The sequence below is a fragment of the Chanos chanos genome, chromosome 8, assembly GCF_902362185.1.
Source record: "Chanos chanos chromosome 8, fChaCha1.1, whole genome shotgun sequence".
In the NCBI taxonomy this organism is placed as follows: Eukaryota; Metazoa; Chordata; class Actinopteri; order Gonorynchiformes; family Chanidae; genus Chanos; species Chanos chanos.
This window is the reverse complement of record NC_044502.1, coordinates 14,270,022-14,285,589: the sequence shown is the minus strand read 5'-3', so window position 1 is coordinate 14,285,589 and position 15,568 is coordinate 14,270,022. Positions and strand designations below refer to the sequence as shown.

Sequence of the window (15,568 nt, the reverse complement as noted above, 5' to 3'; positions counted from 1 at the left end):
ATATTTTCAAAGACTTTGTATATTTCGTATGGAGGCTGTAGTATAGAGTAAAGGTACGGAAACATCTTGCAAACGCTTTTTATTTCAGGACTAGGGCTAAGCAGTTACACTCAGCAGAGAAATTTTCATTGTATAAAAAATGTTTATAACAAATAACAATGACTGTGTGTGTGTGTGTGTGTGTGTGTGTGTGCATGTTCACTGGCAGTGCAGACACTCACTCAGTCGTGGAGGTGGGAGTAATAACTGCTCTAAAGCGATTCACACCCAATATACTGTTATCAGCTGTACGCCTTGCTTAATCTCATCAGACAAATGAGGGGTTATGTGCTGTACTGGTGTGTGTGTGTGTGTGTTTATGTTGAAGAGATGGTAGGGGACTTAATACAGCCTCATTTGTAAAATGTGTGCTGTGAAATCATCTTTTCACAGACTCTTTTGATATTATACTATCTTTCATCACTATGTGTTGTGATTATCTATCAAAAGATGTCTCACAAAAGCCACCTGATACATATGGCTCAGGAAGTGTTTCATAAATATTTTACACATTTATGATCCTACCAAAATATAGTTTCAAGGCCACCAACTTTAAAATCCATGAAGACAGTCAAATCATTGTGAATCTGAAAGCCATACAAAACTAAAATCTAAAATTGAGAGTTAACAGTGCCCTCTTGCGTATTGTCAATGAACTACATTACTTAATATTTACTGGGGGGGGGGGGGGGGGTGCTTAGAAGGAATGTTCATCAAATTTCATTTCATATATATATACACACACACACACACACACACACACACACATACATACAGAGCAGTTTAGCACAGGTCTTAACAAATACCTGGTGGGTGTGGGAGTAAGGCCAAGAGAAAAGAAAACATGCCTTTATGGTGAGTTTTATTAAAAGCATCATACAAGGATCACACAAAGCAACAATAATAATGACATTTAATTGACCTGTACAATAAGGGTTTGAAAACATGCTTCAGATACAATATGTTATTATCATCATCATCATCATCATCATCATTATTATTATTATGTACCTTTTACATATTACCATACAGAGACAAATCGTAGTCTTCACATACAGAATTCCTTAATATGGGTTTTCCACTGACCCAAACCCAAATTGGACTATTTAAAAAAATATCAACGATGGCCATTAATAAACAAAAGTGGCACTGGCACTTATTTCTCACTTCTACAGTACAGGTTAAAAAAAGCCCTCAAAAAAACAAACAAAATAAAAAAAAATACATACAATTGGATACGTTTGCTATATGAAGGCATTAACATACACCAAAAGACTTTAATTCACTTCTATGCCTTAAAAAAAAAAAAGTCCTTTCATCTCCTATTGGGCCACCGCTGGTTCAACGGAGATTACATCCAATGAAGTCCAAGCCCTGTTTCGTAAACTGCAGGCTACAAATGTAGTACTGCGCTACTACTTGAAGAGAAAATTGCTGAACATTGTTGTAGCAATGTCAAATTTTCCTACCATGTTGATATATAGGTAAACAGAAACTTCAATATTTCCTTTTGTAACGTGGAACACTTCCTAAGTAAACGGAACTACACTGCAGTGGAGTTGAAGAGAGCAGCAAAAGGCAAGACATGCGGTAATATTGGATATTGTACACATACACCAGACGGGATGCCCAAAGCTCCGGGGCAGCACCAGAGTTTGATCAGTGTGTTATTTCGTCACAGACCTGGGCCAAAAACAACAGTTTTTAAAAATATCCCATGGAGCCCCTTTAACAGAGGTACTGGAAACACACCGATTAGAAAATAAAACTTGTACATGATAGAAATGCTTCGGTAGAAGTCTACTTATTCAAATATTTGAAACTGCACATGAAATTCGAATTAATTTCTGCTGTTACGGTTCAAATAATAATTCAAATATTTCTTTTTAAAAACTGTTTACAATTAACATTTCATCACTGCTAATTGTCTGGGGGAAGAAGCCCATTAGATCATGCTAAACCAGTACCTGCAGTTATAAACCGTTTAAAGTCAGTGCTAAAGAACTGCTGGCAAGTGTGAGATGAAAATGAATCCTTCAGTCATGAGAACATTAGCCCAGGTCTGTCTGCACCATGCTAGCACCCAGTAAGACCAGACATTAATGTCAAAACCAGCTTAAGGAGCCAAATCAGATACAGTCCAAAAAGCTGTACATTACGCATGCTCCGGGATCGAATTTATTTGCATGACTTTAAAGGAGGTTTATTAACCAAGGCAGTTTGTCATATTTGGTGGAATTAAAAAAAAATGATGTTCCAAAGTCCTTAAACCACTTTTGAGCATAAAATTCTCTGGTCAAAAGCCCCAGTTATGTATCACAGTTACGTCAAACACAAACTATTTCAAAAGGCAGAGGGACAGTACATTTCTCATACACACACATACAAAATCCTTACAACAGAGTATATGGTAAGGTACCATACTACACCCAAAAAAAAAAAAAAAAAAAAAGCAGTCCACAGCTTAAATACTTCAAGAAAGTCAGTTTAGAGTCTTGGCGGACATCTCACACCAAACACGTGTGACCAACGGAGCTCAGTGGAAAGGCTAATAACTTAATTGTCCTTCCTTCGTAGTTTTTGCAGCAATAACGTTGTGCGTGCATATAAATACAGTTTCACAAACGCCTGTGCGATAGTAAGGTTGTAGAGGCTTTGTGTTAAAAGGGAGATTGGTGGGGGGGGGGGGGGGGGGGGGCTGGGTGAAAGGAATCAAAGATGGATTTGTGGTGGTGTTTGACGCTGGATGCTCTGCACAATATTATGTGCAAAATGGCCTTGTCAAGTTCTGCCAATAAGTGCTTGTGCTAAAAAAAATAATAATAGATGTTAACCTACACTAGCTGGACCTCAAACAGGATTAATCTCAATCTCAAGAGCAGAATTATGTGTTCCATACAGATTAGCAATCCCAGTGGGGCAAAGAGAAGAAAAAGAAAAAAAAAACCCACTGGTAATAACTTTAAAATATGTCATCATAATCTCTACAGTACAATTAGCAATGAGAGGTATTGTGCAACATTTCTTCCTTTTCACGAATTAAAGACATATTGTTAGAAGAACTGGTCACATGGTCTTCAACATGAACTATCATATCTTCACTGTCGTGTGCAAGTGGACACATCATGATGAGCAGGGGTCTAGGAAAACATGATAAAAACTCTTGCCTCCATAGTTCGGTTCCATTTAACATGTTAGCTCCATTTAAAAAATATTTGAATCTTCATTAATGGCCATGTGTTCTTTAGGGAAGGCAAAATGTCAAAATGGGCACGTTTTCGGTAGTACTGGAATTCTTCTTGCTTTCGGTAGCTGGGGCCTAGGGGGCAGTGGAGGTGGGGGAGGCGGGCTTTTCGGCTTGGGAAGAAGCAATCTCGGAGGCAGGAGAAGGCGGCTCGGACCCTGTTTCGGTGGGCTGGCAGAACTCTTTGATGGTGACGGTAAGGAGGTTGGTGGTGACATCAGTCACTACCACGTTGGCACAGCAAGGGGCCATTTCGGGGTGCCAGTCAGGGTCCCCCTCGACAGGGACCCTTGGCTTCTCCGTGGTGCTGCCCTCTGCAATGTCAAGAGGCTGAGAAGTGGCATCTTCGGAGGCAGAAAGGGATTTGGTTGCTTGGCGTCTACGGCGACGTTGGGGGTTTCTCTTCCTGCCTTTAGGGGCGGAGAGATTCTGGCTGTTCTCTTCCTCATCCTCCAACGAGGAGGATGACGATGCTGATGAGGAAGAGAGGGATGGAGAAGAAGGGAGGAAGGTCACAGGGTCAGGAGCAGGAGTGGTCTTGGTAGAATTCAGCTGTGACTCAGATTGGTCTGAGGGTCGCAATTTAGCTTGAGGTCTCAGTTCGGGAGGGGAGGAGGCATCTTCCAAGCCAGACTGGGATGTTGGTTGAGAAGGTGTTGGCTGGATGGGCGGAGGGGACGGAGGCCCACTCTCAGAACCGCTGGAACTGGAGGGTGATGGAGGTGACTGGTACTGAGGAAGGAACTGAGAATTGCCTTCAGAGGAATTTGTGGAGTCACTTTTCCCAACCTTCACGTTAGCCCTGGTGTTGGAACCAGTGGCTGAACTGGGCATGAAAGAAGCTGGACCACACTGCTGGAGGCCAAATGGCTTCCCGTACATGGGGAAACCAGGCATCTTCATAGGCGGCTGGAAAGGTCTGTAAGGCATGTCATCATACTTCTTTCCAATGATGCGGTTTCGTGAGGGGATCGTGGTCCTCCGATTACCGGCTCCACTTCCACCTGCTGCTTTATCAATGACCTTCAGGTTCAGGATGATGCGACCTCGTTTGACTTCACGGGGTTTCACCCTGCGGTTGAGGATGCGGACTGTTTCCGAGAACGGAGAAATGGGCGGGCGGGAGGAGAAGGAAGGGTTGCTAGGGGAACCAGTGGGTGAAGCCAGAGGGTCAGGGCGTGGCAGGGGACGGCGTGACATTCGGTGACAACGGTGAATGTCTTTCTTCAGCTTGTGGGTGGCAGCCAGTGAGTGTAGTTTAGGCATAGGGGCTACGGAGGAGGAAGAAGGCTGGGGAGACATTGCTGTCGAGGATGAGGAGGATGGTCTGGACGAAGGCCGCTGAGGTGTGCGACGGGCATTTGGGCCTCGGGATGAAGTTTCTGCTGCCTGGGCCTGTGCGCGTGCCTTAAAGAGTAAAACAAGTCACAAAATATGTGTCTTACACGAACAAAGAGGTGACATTAAACGATTTAATATACCAAATATTGATTGGCTACTCATTATCTGTGTCTTTGTGGATCAATGGAATGAAAATACATAAGAATTCAAACCTTCAGCACAAAGTTTTTTGGTTTGGGTCCACGTTTCTTTGGGCCATAGAGTTCTCTCTCACGTTCTCTATAAATAGAATAAAATTGCAATGTGAGTCATTCAATTGTCTCGAAGTTGAACCAAAGCACAAGCACGACAAAGTAAAGCCATAACAATCAAATTAAAAGCCTTTGAAACTCAGTCAGGACAATGTTTACACAGTGGATATCCTCTTGTCAGCTAAGCTTAGGTCACGTGGAAACTTGAAAGAACTAATGAAAAAAAAAAAAAGCTTTAAGGGAATGAAAATCAACATAAGCAACACAAATACACATCTTTGGCCTACTGCAGAGTCATTAATTCTTTGTAAACAAGCTTGTTTTTTTTTCTGAAGGCAACATGCTTTGAAGTGATTGGGAAAGAGGTAGGCAGGATTTGAAAGGGATTTGAAATAACTGACTGGAAAAGATTGAGAAAGACTCTGTTGAGAAAACAGAAGATATCAAACAGGCAAAAATACTGCAACAAGGCAAAAAAAAAATCCACAAGGGTTAAACAGAAAGAGAAGAAACTCATTTGGACATACTTTTGTTCAAAAGCTGTGATTAGTCTATCATCCAGGATGTTTTCCTCTGGTTCCCACGTACTATATCTGCAAAAAAGGGGCATAAATCTGTTCACATTCTGTTACCAAAATAAGACAAAAAAAAATTACAGACTAAACACAAGTTTTAAGACATTCATACCTCTGCTATAAACATATACCCTTTGACAAAGTAAATAACAGTTAACACATGTTGTTGCCTTTTTGCAGTGCAGTGAATAAATCTTTTAATGAACAGTCATGCACATTAAATTAAATTAATACAACAAAGTTAGTGTATCTGAGAACAGACAGAGCTTCTTCCTACAAATGAGCATTTCAGTATCTAAACTTTTAAGCTACTCAACAGGGCTAGGGACATTATATTATTTGAGCATTGGCATTGCATTACATGACAATATTGCTATGCTGGAAATTTATCTTGCGATGTGTATAGCTTTGGGAGTATAACAGTAGTTCAGTGCTCACCACAGCAGTTTGACTCTAGTGGTGTAAGAGATGTCTATAGGACCTTTCTGAACTTCTCGTTTGTACTGATAAAATCGGCATAAGGGAATTTCACTATAGGACATGTTCAATAAACTGCACATGTACTTCAATGCACTTACTTCAATGCCCACCCTTTCCATTTGACAAGGTACTCAATCCGACCCTGCAACACAGGTAAGGTCAAAGACACAAAACAGCAATTTAAAAATGAACGATCAGAATAAAACATCATTAGAGCTGCACGGCGTTTTTAAAGCAATTTAGCTGTTGGTTTCAGTATGAGCTCAGAATTATTCAACATCCGGACTGGAACTGTTTTTTATGCTGGGTTAACAAGCACTTTCGTTTCTAAGCATTCCGGTCTCAAATTTTATTGAGAATAAGTAAGCTATCAGGCGAGATATAGAGATGGATCATATACGCTGATTGTATTGTGGATGTATGCCAACCACTTTGTCCCCTCTCTCGCTGAGGATGATTCGCCAAGCGAATTTAACAGTAAATCTATCAAAAACAAACAATAATGCTTTTTCTAGACAGAAACACGTGCCCTGCTTAGCCCTCCATACTAATATATTGTTATTTTCCACAGAAATATGTACATTGTGAAGATAACTGTGAAAGCATCGGCTACTAGGCCTCCCCTCTTGTCATTAGGCAAGTCTTGCAGCCTCGGATCTCGGCATCGCCATACGACCGAGGAGACCCTCACTCAACGCTGTTAGCAAACCATGAGCAAAATGCTGAGATACCCACTTTTCGGACACGGCGTTTCAGAATGGCTTCCGCGGCGAAAATGCGGTCCCCAACCGCCGAGAGCTCCATCTTTTTCCAGACTCTCTCCAGGTAATTCAACCCCGCTGACTGGCGGCGACTCCACTTTACAAATTTCGTGACAGCAACAAACCGACAGGCTCGAGAGCAGCGGTGACGCGCTCCGGGTCAGCCCCCTGGTAGTCCTAGCAACGTTGAAGGCCCCAGTGGGGAAGATGATGGGGAGATGATGCGGTTCGCTTACGTATCAACCAAGCTAAGCATGCTGAAGCCAAGGACATTGGCTAACTGCTCGTTAGATTGGTTAATCTAGTTAGTTAAATAACTTAGTCGGCTGGCTACACCACAAATTTATGAGATGAAATAAATCGTGCAACTGTGCCTACATTGAAGAAGTCTGTTTTTAATGGCTTTTATTGTTTACGCATTAAGATGACTTTTAAAAGATACTATTTGAAGCTAGCAGGTTCCGCGTTTAAGGTGAATAAACGGCTAATACTGAAGAGCAAAGCCGTCAATTGATTTCAGGTTTATTTTAGCCATGCTAGATAGCTGGCTAATGGACTTGTTTGCATGTGTTGGGTGAGGGTATTGGCTTATCCCGCCTTTTGTATGAAAAGCTACTGTTCATTGGCTGAATGGTAGGGTCGAATCGCCGGCTCTCGCTAACTCATTTGTGCATCGAACATCCGTACAGCTTTGAGCAAGTTTGGTTGAGTGCAATGATTGTTGATATCCTGTCAAAAGTCTGAATGGGGTAACATCAAGTAAGCTGATAGAGCTCGGGTGAGACGGATGAATTAACTCGAAGGTAAGCTGATTAGTTTGACAACCAGACATAATTCAAGCCTGTCGTGTTTTCTCAAGCGAAGAAATGACGAGATACGAGATGTTGTCGCTAATTTTGTTCAGTAATGTAGCTGTCCTTGACAAGGGATTATCGTTCCTAATTTGCCATGCTCCCTGATCAAATCGGAAAGTCATGTTAACGGTTTGCTACATGTTCTGAGTACATTGTTGTACTCAAACACTGCAGCGCCATCACTGCAAGAACTACAAATTATTGTCACCATTTATACGTATATGTTTGTAGCAAAGTCAGCGGGTAAAGTTTACTTTCAGTTTTATATAAGTACCTTCAGGCTGACAGATACGTCGCGCGATCAGTTATTTTCAGGGTGAGCTTTGCTTACAATCATTATTTTCGCTTGCTGGCAGTTTTCCAAGCATCAAAGTGTCTGTCTGTGTGTGTGTGTTGCAGCTAGTGTGTAAGATGACAGCTCCTGTAGCTGGGTTTGCTCAGAGAATTACACAATGCTCAGTCTTCGCGCTGACCTTTGCACAGACAGAATTAAAGTGTCTTAGATACAGTCTTCTTTCCTGTGTTTCTCTTCTCATGATATGAGTTCCATATGTCTACAGTTATCCTCTTAAACTGTACCTTTTGCAGACTCCCAACTCTCTCAGCTTGATTTAATTGATCCATAACTTGTTTGAAAGATAAGAAAAAAATTAAATGTGAAAAAGTAATAATAACAATGCTCATCCTTTCTCACTCTCTACTTTGATTCTAGGTCATAATGCAGTTCCTGGGCCGGATACTGGACACGGTCTCATCTGTGTCCAACCTGTTCTCCAACCCTTACCGTGTGAGGGATGTTCAACCATCAGAGTACGATGGAAGGGGTAAAACCAGACTGCAGGAGGAGGGTAGGATGATTCTTTACAGAAACACACCCTCCCAGTCATGGGACTGTATTCTGCTCTGTCCAGAGACACCCACCATGGCACTGAGGTTAGTGGTAGAGGGAAAACAGGGCTGTATGATTTGATGTAATTTTTAGGAACGCTGGATTGGATGGTCTGTTTGTGATTTCGCTTTGTTTCACTGTTCTATCAGAATGGCTTACCGCTTCACAATTCAACAAATTTCCCACTGTCTCATGCAATCAATGCAAATATATGTGTTTATCAGGCCTCATGCACACCAGCCCATGAAGGAATACCATTATGCTTCCAGGCAGATGAACCTGATATTTAGAATAGACCTTTTCTGCTGTTGTTTGCTGTGTCTAAGGGCTGTCTGAGTTTGTGTGTATGATGTGTAATCCTCCATTGTCTCTGCCAGGCTCTTTCAAGTTGCCTCAGAAGAAGATGCCATGAACTGGTTTCCACAGTATGCTCTCAAAATCCGCCCATTTTATGAGACGCTCCGCCCTCCACTCAAAGCTGAGACACTTCAGCCAATTGTTGACTGCATTAGGAACCACCCAGACTGGAGCTCCGCCCACATCGCTGTGGACACTGGTCTCAGAGAATGCCTGAAACACAATTATGTTCTAAGGTCCGAAGTGTAGGGATCTATTTGGAAATATCAAGCTTGTTTATCTGTCTAACAAAGAAAACAAGTTTAAACAAGACATTCACAATTTTTAGATTTGGTTATATCATGCAGAAGTGTAGCATTTACAAAGACGTGTTCAAAATAATGCACTGACAGCACCACCAACCACATAATCAACTGCCTAATGTGTGTGTGTGTTTTTGTGTGTGTGTGTGTGTGTGTGTGTGTGTGTGCGTGCACATGTATGGTGTGCGTGTGAGTGTGTGTGTGAACCATTCTTCCTTTATGTATGTTCCGTGTTACCTCCCCTCAGTCAGATTAACTCACGGGATGCCCAGGGTCAAACTCCCCTGCACTTGGCCTGTGAGAAAGGGGAGGTGAGCTGTGTTCGGGAGCTGCTGGAGGAATGCCAGGCTCGTACGGATATTAAAGACAAAGGTGGTAACACGCCAATGCACTCAGCTGCCAAACAGGACTCAACTGTCATTGTAGAGGTGAGCAGATGATGAAAGAACCAATATAGATGCTAATCGCTCAGAGAAGTGCGCACTTCTACGTCATAAACAAAGACTGTCCCAGATGCCTTTTCCAGCCAGAAAGTCTGTACACACATTGTAGGAGAAAGTGTATTGTACTAGCTCGAATGTAATATATTAAAGCAGGTTTCTTTTTTCCTTTTTCAGTATGTTTTTTTGCCTAATAAGTCATGCATATCTTTTCTGATACTGGTTTTGATGCTACTTTTTTTTCTGATACTTTTGATACTGTAGCCATATTGTTAGCAGTATCATGTGTAGTGTTAGCTTGGAATTAGCGCCATGTGATACGGTAATGTGTTTGTGATGCGCTTCTTTTGTGTCTCACCTGTCTTCACAGGCTTTGTGCTCCCAGTTGTGTGCGGGTGTAAACGAGCTGAACCTGTCTGGAGAAACGCCACTCCATGTGGCCTGTCGAATGGGAAAGGTAGAATCGGTCAAAGCTTTGCTGGGGGGCGGGGCCCGGTGTGATGTAAAAGGGGCCTCAGGATATCCCATTCACGCTGCCACGAAGTATAATGAGAAGAGGTGAGTAATATGAACAAATTTTTATTTATTTGTCGCTATGGTGCATAAATGTAGTTTGCATCGTAAACTTTTAAATCGCGTAACAATACGTCTGTTCACGTACTCACAGCTTCACTTTCTACATGACAACTTGTGTCAGCTGAGTCAAAGTCAAACTCATGGTCACACCAGTTTCAACATGCACCTAACCTGTTTTCATGGTGCGCCCTCTAGCTGTGCGGAGGTCATTCTGAATGCTAACCCCACCCAGCTGCAGGCTGAGGATGCTCTTTACGGAGGAACTCCGTTGCATTGGGCAAAAACGGCTGAAGTGAGTCACACCCGAATAAGCTATAAGGACATTAGACACAAATTCCCACAAACTTTTATTAGACAAGACACATTACTCCTAATTTTGTTTTTGTTTTGTTCTTTTTGTCATTTTATGTCTGTGAATTATCTGTTCAGTAATTGGTTCAGATAGTAAAGTTCTCAGTTTGTGCCCATAAATCCACTAGAGGCTATTTTAGGATAATGATATTCATAAGTACAATGAGAGATGCTTGAAAACACTTAGATGTTCAGTCACGCGTTGGTATCATTTGTTTTACTGAGTTAAAAAACTCTCTCTCTCTCTCTCTCTCTCTCTCTCTCTCTATCTCTCTTTGCAGATGAGTCGCCTGTTACTGGACCGAGGCTGCAACGTGAACTATCTGAGTAAGACGGGAGAGAGTCCATTACACATACTGACCAAGAGGGGGCGCTTTGAGGCAGCCATGGTACTGTTGACTTACGGCAGTGACCCAAATATTAAGGGTCAAGACGGCAACACTGCCCTACATCTGGCTATGAAGGTACATCTCCGATCACCCCGTCTCAAATGTCACCTCGACCTTAAGGTGGCCCTTCACGGCCTCACTTTCCTGACATAGACGAGGTCAGTTGCCAAGGAGCATAAGCATCCGAGGGTACATGCTTAGAAAATATAAACCAGGACCTTGTGGAAACATAAAGTGTTTCCCCTGGTTGTAACTTGTCTCTTGGCCAAAACCTGTTTTGTTGCTATTCTCTGCTGTTGCTATTTAAAGGTGATACAGAAAACTGCGGACAAGTACAGTATCCGTATACATTTATAAAGCACGTGGAAGGTAAATTATGACATATTTATGAATTCGTCACTGACTCTGTTTCCTGAGCAGAGGTCTTGCAATGTCCAGTAAAAGATGCTATCTCCGTTTACAAGAAAATATGTTGTCTGTCATCTTGTCTGTCTGTCATCTCCTCTCCACAAAAATAGCAGCAGTGGCCTGAAGAGCATGACTAGTGCACGCTCTGCAGATTGAATATGAAAAAGGCTATAAGCTAAATTTGGTGTTGTGGCTTTCTGCTTATTCAAAAGGTTATACTGTTAAATATATTCAGTCTCCACTACCCCCCTGTGCAAAAAAGCAGGAGTAAACACAGTGTCTGCATGCACATTCAGCAAGCTTCATTCACCACACCATAGTAATTAACTGCGGCGTCTCACTTTTGGAGTTTAATTTTGCCTATGCTTAAATATTTTCTTGGCCATGTTCATGTTGGGGTTTTTTTTTGCCCATGTTCACATCCCAGTGTTGCGTGGACTTTTGGGTAATACACCAAATACACCAAATACACCAAATACACCTCTTCAGCCAGGTCAGGTCTAATAGAGATCGTTCAGGGATACACCAAGGATTCGCTGGGGTTACTAGTTGTGCCCTCCCACTAAACGTGCCAAATGAGAAAAGGGACACCCTAAACCCATCCAGACCCCCACAGGACTGTTCACTATAAGGACACGAGACAGTATCAGTGGGTATTGGGTCTGTGCCCAAGTCAGTATGAAGGATCTCCTCACCCAGGGTTATTTTGGTCCTCAGAACACTGTGCTGACTCGTATGTTGCGGTCACGCGTTATGATGCTTAGGCATGTACTTACATTATGATTAAACTGGAATCAATGTACGTTTTCAACATAAACAGCAGATTTCTCTTGATGTCAAACATATTTTTCAATTTTTTTTAACTGGAATATCACAGTAGTAGTTTTGTAGTTGAGTAGTTTTAGTTTTTCAATGGAATTGAATTGAATGTGCTATTATTTAATTCCCAGATTGCTGACTCATGTTCTCACATATCAAAGGCAAACCAGCAGGTCATTTGTCCAAGCACTGAGACAGGACATTTGTCCAAGTACGGGACAACAATATCAGTATTCGCTGACTTCATAGTGCAGTACAACAGTTCCAGTACCCACTAAATGTAGCAAAACACTGCACAAATAGCATTACAACCAAACAGATCACGTTATTAAGAAAAGGTTAGTTATTGACAATATCTACCTTCATGAAAACATCAAAATACCTGATGGCAGGTCATAAAAATTTGGTTGTACCAGTGGACTTGACAGGACTTTTCTGATAAGCTATTGTTAAGACAGACCATTCAAACACATATTGATGTAGAGATGGTACAGTGTGGCTACTTCCAGAATTATCTCAAGACATAGAGATGCTGGAACCTCGTGTTTGTGTTCTGGTCATATTTTAACGCTGAATGTCTCTCTCTAACCTTCAGCTGGACCATATGGATCTTATCAAAGCTTTGATTGTGTTTGGAGCTGATGTCGAGATACCAAATGACCTTGGAGAAACACCAGGGCTCATCGCTGCACGTGCAAGCAAAGGTAAAATGGATGACAGGATGGAGGCAGGGAATGGAAGAGTGAGTGAACCAATCAGGGATGGGAGGATGGACGAGTTTAGGTGTATATGAGGTGTTAGGTGTTTGGCCGAAAGAGTGTTTGGCTGAAAGGTCACAGGACAAAGCAAATTAATGAAGCTCCTATTGCAGCACCAATGCTACTAAACACTAAGACAAATGCAAGTGTTAACCAGAGCATGCAATAGCAGTTTAGCATCCCTGCATGACTTGAGGATGTGGAAAAAATTAGCAAAACTTTGTCCTGTGATGATTATAACATTGCATTGTAAATATAAATATTAATATTTACATGCTTGCAACTTATTTTTGGCTGAGTACCTTTTTGGATCGTATGTATAAACAATCGACTCACTTCTGTGTCTTTACAGGCATTGAATATGTAATTAATGAGTCTCCGTTTAGGGGATTTTGTTTAGTTTCAAATGCTTCAAATCCTGTCCAATTGCATTCATGGAACATAAGGAGCCTTTGGAATTTGTGGATTTGAAACTATGTCACTGGATATCGTACATCCACTTTGCTTGTAAATAAAGTGTGCATGTGCATGTGTGTGTGTGTGTGTGTGTGTGTGTGTGTGTTTATGTCTGTATTACATTGTAATTGTGAAATGTGACTTTGTGCACATGGCATATTATTTTTTCTAACTGACTGTTACCTTGCTTCATTCAATCATCCATCTTTCTCTCCCTCTCTCTCTCTCGCTCCCTCTCCCTCTCCCTCTCTCCCTCTTCCTCTCTCTCTCTCTCTGTCTCTCTCTCTCTCTCTCTCTCTCCCTCTCTCTCCTATATCATTGCATGGTGTGCTGTGGATGCATGTCTCTAACCACTGGCTTGTATTTGAAGGGTCCAACAGAAAGATTCTTCTCAACATGCTGTGTAGTGTAGGAACGCAACGATGTCATCCCCCCCTCCCACAATCCCCTCCCCCGACCACCAGGAGAGCTCCGCCTCCCGCCATAGGTAAAGGCCCTCTCCCTACTCCTTTCCGGATCTCTCTCTACGTCGCCCACTCTTGCTCTGCGTTAGAGAATACATAACCTATCAATGATTTCAAATCTCTTCCCGTTCGTTGCTGTAACTACGAGGGGGTGTTCCACCTCCCTATCCTCCCTGTCCTCAGAGCAGTGCACTTTTCCTTTGCCCCTTCTCTTCTCAACCTTTCATTCAAGTGATTCACCTCGACTCCTCTTTCTTTCTTTTGTCATTCCTCGATTTTATGGCTATTCATCCCTCTTCTGGCGAAAGGTCAAACGACTCCTCCGCCCCCTCTGTCTGTGGTTACTATAACCCTTAAAACAGGACTTTACTGCCCCATCTCTCCCCCACGGCTATGACCCTTACCATTGTGACCAGAGCAATAATAACTCTGGCCTCTGATTGGCTGATCTGATCTTGCATGACAAACTAAGTTCCAGCTGCTGCTATTTGAAAAAGCTCAGTCCCTGACTTAGCCCTCTTGTTTTCTCCCTTCAACCCTCTCACCTCTGTCTCATCCCTGGAATGGTGGCTGACGTCTTAGTATAAACCACATGTTTCCTGTTTATGGGAGTAGTCCAGTCATGCTATTTTCAGTAGGGTAATTGTGTTAAGACTTTTTTTTCGAAAGCACAGAAACAAGTCGAGCGCTCCATCACGTTGGTGTATATGTCAACATATCTCCATAATGATGTCTTAGTATATACAAGCAGTGAAACAAAATTCCATATAAAATGCCATCCACTGAAAAAAAAAAATGTAAACATAAACAGCTTGTCTGCTGTTGCGTGGCTGGCTTTAGATTAAAGTCTCTTAAGTGCATCGTTAAAATATTCCATAGACACATCATCACTCTTTTCTCTCTTAATGAATGCATCCTGTTTTAATCAGTGTTCGTATATTATAACCTCTGATTGGCGGTCCAGTATGAAGGCTTTCATCTGGTTGGCGTACTTACTTCACATCTTGTCTGTGATTGGCTGGCAGGGTTTGAAGACATGGTGTATGTGGCGGCTACAGTGACAGCAATGAGCATGGGAAGATCAGAGGTGGACGGGATCAGAACAGGAAGCAGGAAGTACGTGTGGGAAGCATTATTTCCTGTGTCTTTATTTCCTCCTTAACGGATACATATTGAGCACAAGTCACTCCAGGTCACGGCAGCTTTTCAGCTATCTGTTGTGTTGCCGCAGGTTGACTGACAAGAAACCAATAGAGTCATGTTGTCTAATCTCCATTTGCTGAAGTAAAAATCAAATAATTGCACTTTGGTGAAAAGGAGATTTCTCAATCTTTCAGGCCACACCTTCAGTTGGTCTCACAGATAATTGAAGACATATTGTTTAATATTGATCTTACAAAGCAAACAGTTTATCTTGAGCCTGTTTAGAGTCGTTTTACATTATAATGATAGATAACTCAAGTCTGCATTACCCGCTCACCTCATTCCTCTTCTGATAACAGGATGGACAGATTGCTGTGCCTGGATGGAGGAGGAATAAAGGGTTTGGTTCTGATCCAGCTGCTAATCGCACTGGAGAGGGAAGCGGGCCGGCCGATCAGAGAGCTGTTTGACTGGGTCTCTGGCACCAGTACAGGAGGAATACTGGCTTTGGCTATAGTACACGGTATGCGGGAGTGTGGGTGTGCGCGCATGCATGCGTGTGTGTGTGCTTGTGCGTGCGTGTGTGTGTGTGCGCACGTGTGTGCGTGCATGCGTGTATGTGTGTGTATATGTGTCTGTGTGTCTTTTTTCCTCAGGAAACACGAAAGAGT

The 15,568-nt window shown here is 42.4% G+C and overlaps 2 protein-coding genes across 2 annotated transcripts in view; one reads left to right on the top strand and one right to left on the bottom strand.

The window, feature by feature from the left end:
* Window positions 1-3,358: 3,358 nt before the first annotated feature.
* Window positions 3,359-6,734, bottom strand: cbx6a (chromobox homolog 6a). The gene is made up of 5 exons (XM_030782877.1): window positions 6,666-6,734; window positions 6,029-6,072; window positions 5,403-5,468; window positions 4,837-4,903; window positions 3,359-4,690 (listed from the first exon to the last, which is right to left on the bottom strand). The coding sequence occupies exons 1-5, from the start codon at window positions 6,732-6,734 to the stop codon at window positions 3,359-3,361; spliced, it is 1,578 nt and encodes a 525-aa protein (XP_030638737.1).
* A 698-nt stretch (window positions 6,735-7,432) lies between these two features.
* Window positions 7,433-15,568, top strand: part of pla2g6 (phospholipase A2, group VI (cytosolic, calcium-independent)) — a 12,074-nt gene continuing 3,938 nt past the window's right edge. The window contains exons 1-11 of the mRNA XM_030781493.1: window positions 7,433-7,494; window positions 8,258-8,478; window positions 8,812-9,027; window positions 9,341-9,521; window positions 9,904-10,091; window positions 10,305-10,401; window positions 10,742-10,924; window positions 12,672-12,780; window positions 13,661-13,777; window positions 14,780-14,870; window positions 15,257-15,420. Coding sequence (XP_030637353.1) covers window positions 8,264-8,478; window positions 8,812-9,027; window positions 9,341-9,521; window positions 9,904-10,091; window positions 10,305-10,401; window positions 10,742-10,924; window positions 12,672-12,780; window positions 13,661-13,777; window positions 14,780-14,870; window positions 15,257-15,420 — 1,561 coding nt within the window. The 5' untranslated portion in view covers window positions 7,433-7,494; window positions 8,258-8,263. The remainder of the gene's footprint in view (window positions 7,495-8,257; window positions 8,479-8,811; window positions 9,028-9,340; window positions 9,522-9,903; window positions 10,092-10,304; window positions 10,402-10,741; window positions 10,925-12,671; window positions 12,781-13,660; window positions 13,778-14,779; window positions 14,871-15,256; window positions 15,421-15,568) is intronic.

Bases quoted from the DNA above. Each gene is read 5' to 3' on its own strand.
- cbx6a (XM_030782877.1), bottom strand. From the start codon at position 6,734: ATGGAGCTCTCGGCGGTTGGGGACCGCATTTTCGCCGCGGAAGCCATT. The intron at 5,469-6,028 runs GTAAGTGCATTG...CCTTTTTTGCAG, and splicing joins TGGAAAGGGTGGGCATTGAA to ATATAGTACGTGGGAACCAG. The intron at 4,904-5,402 runs GTATGTCCAAAT...TTCTATTTATAG, and splicing joins ATCACAGCTTTTGAACAAAA to AGAACGTGAGAGAGAACTCT.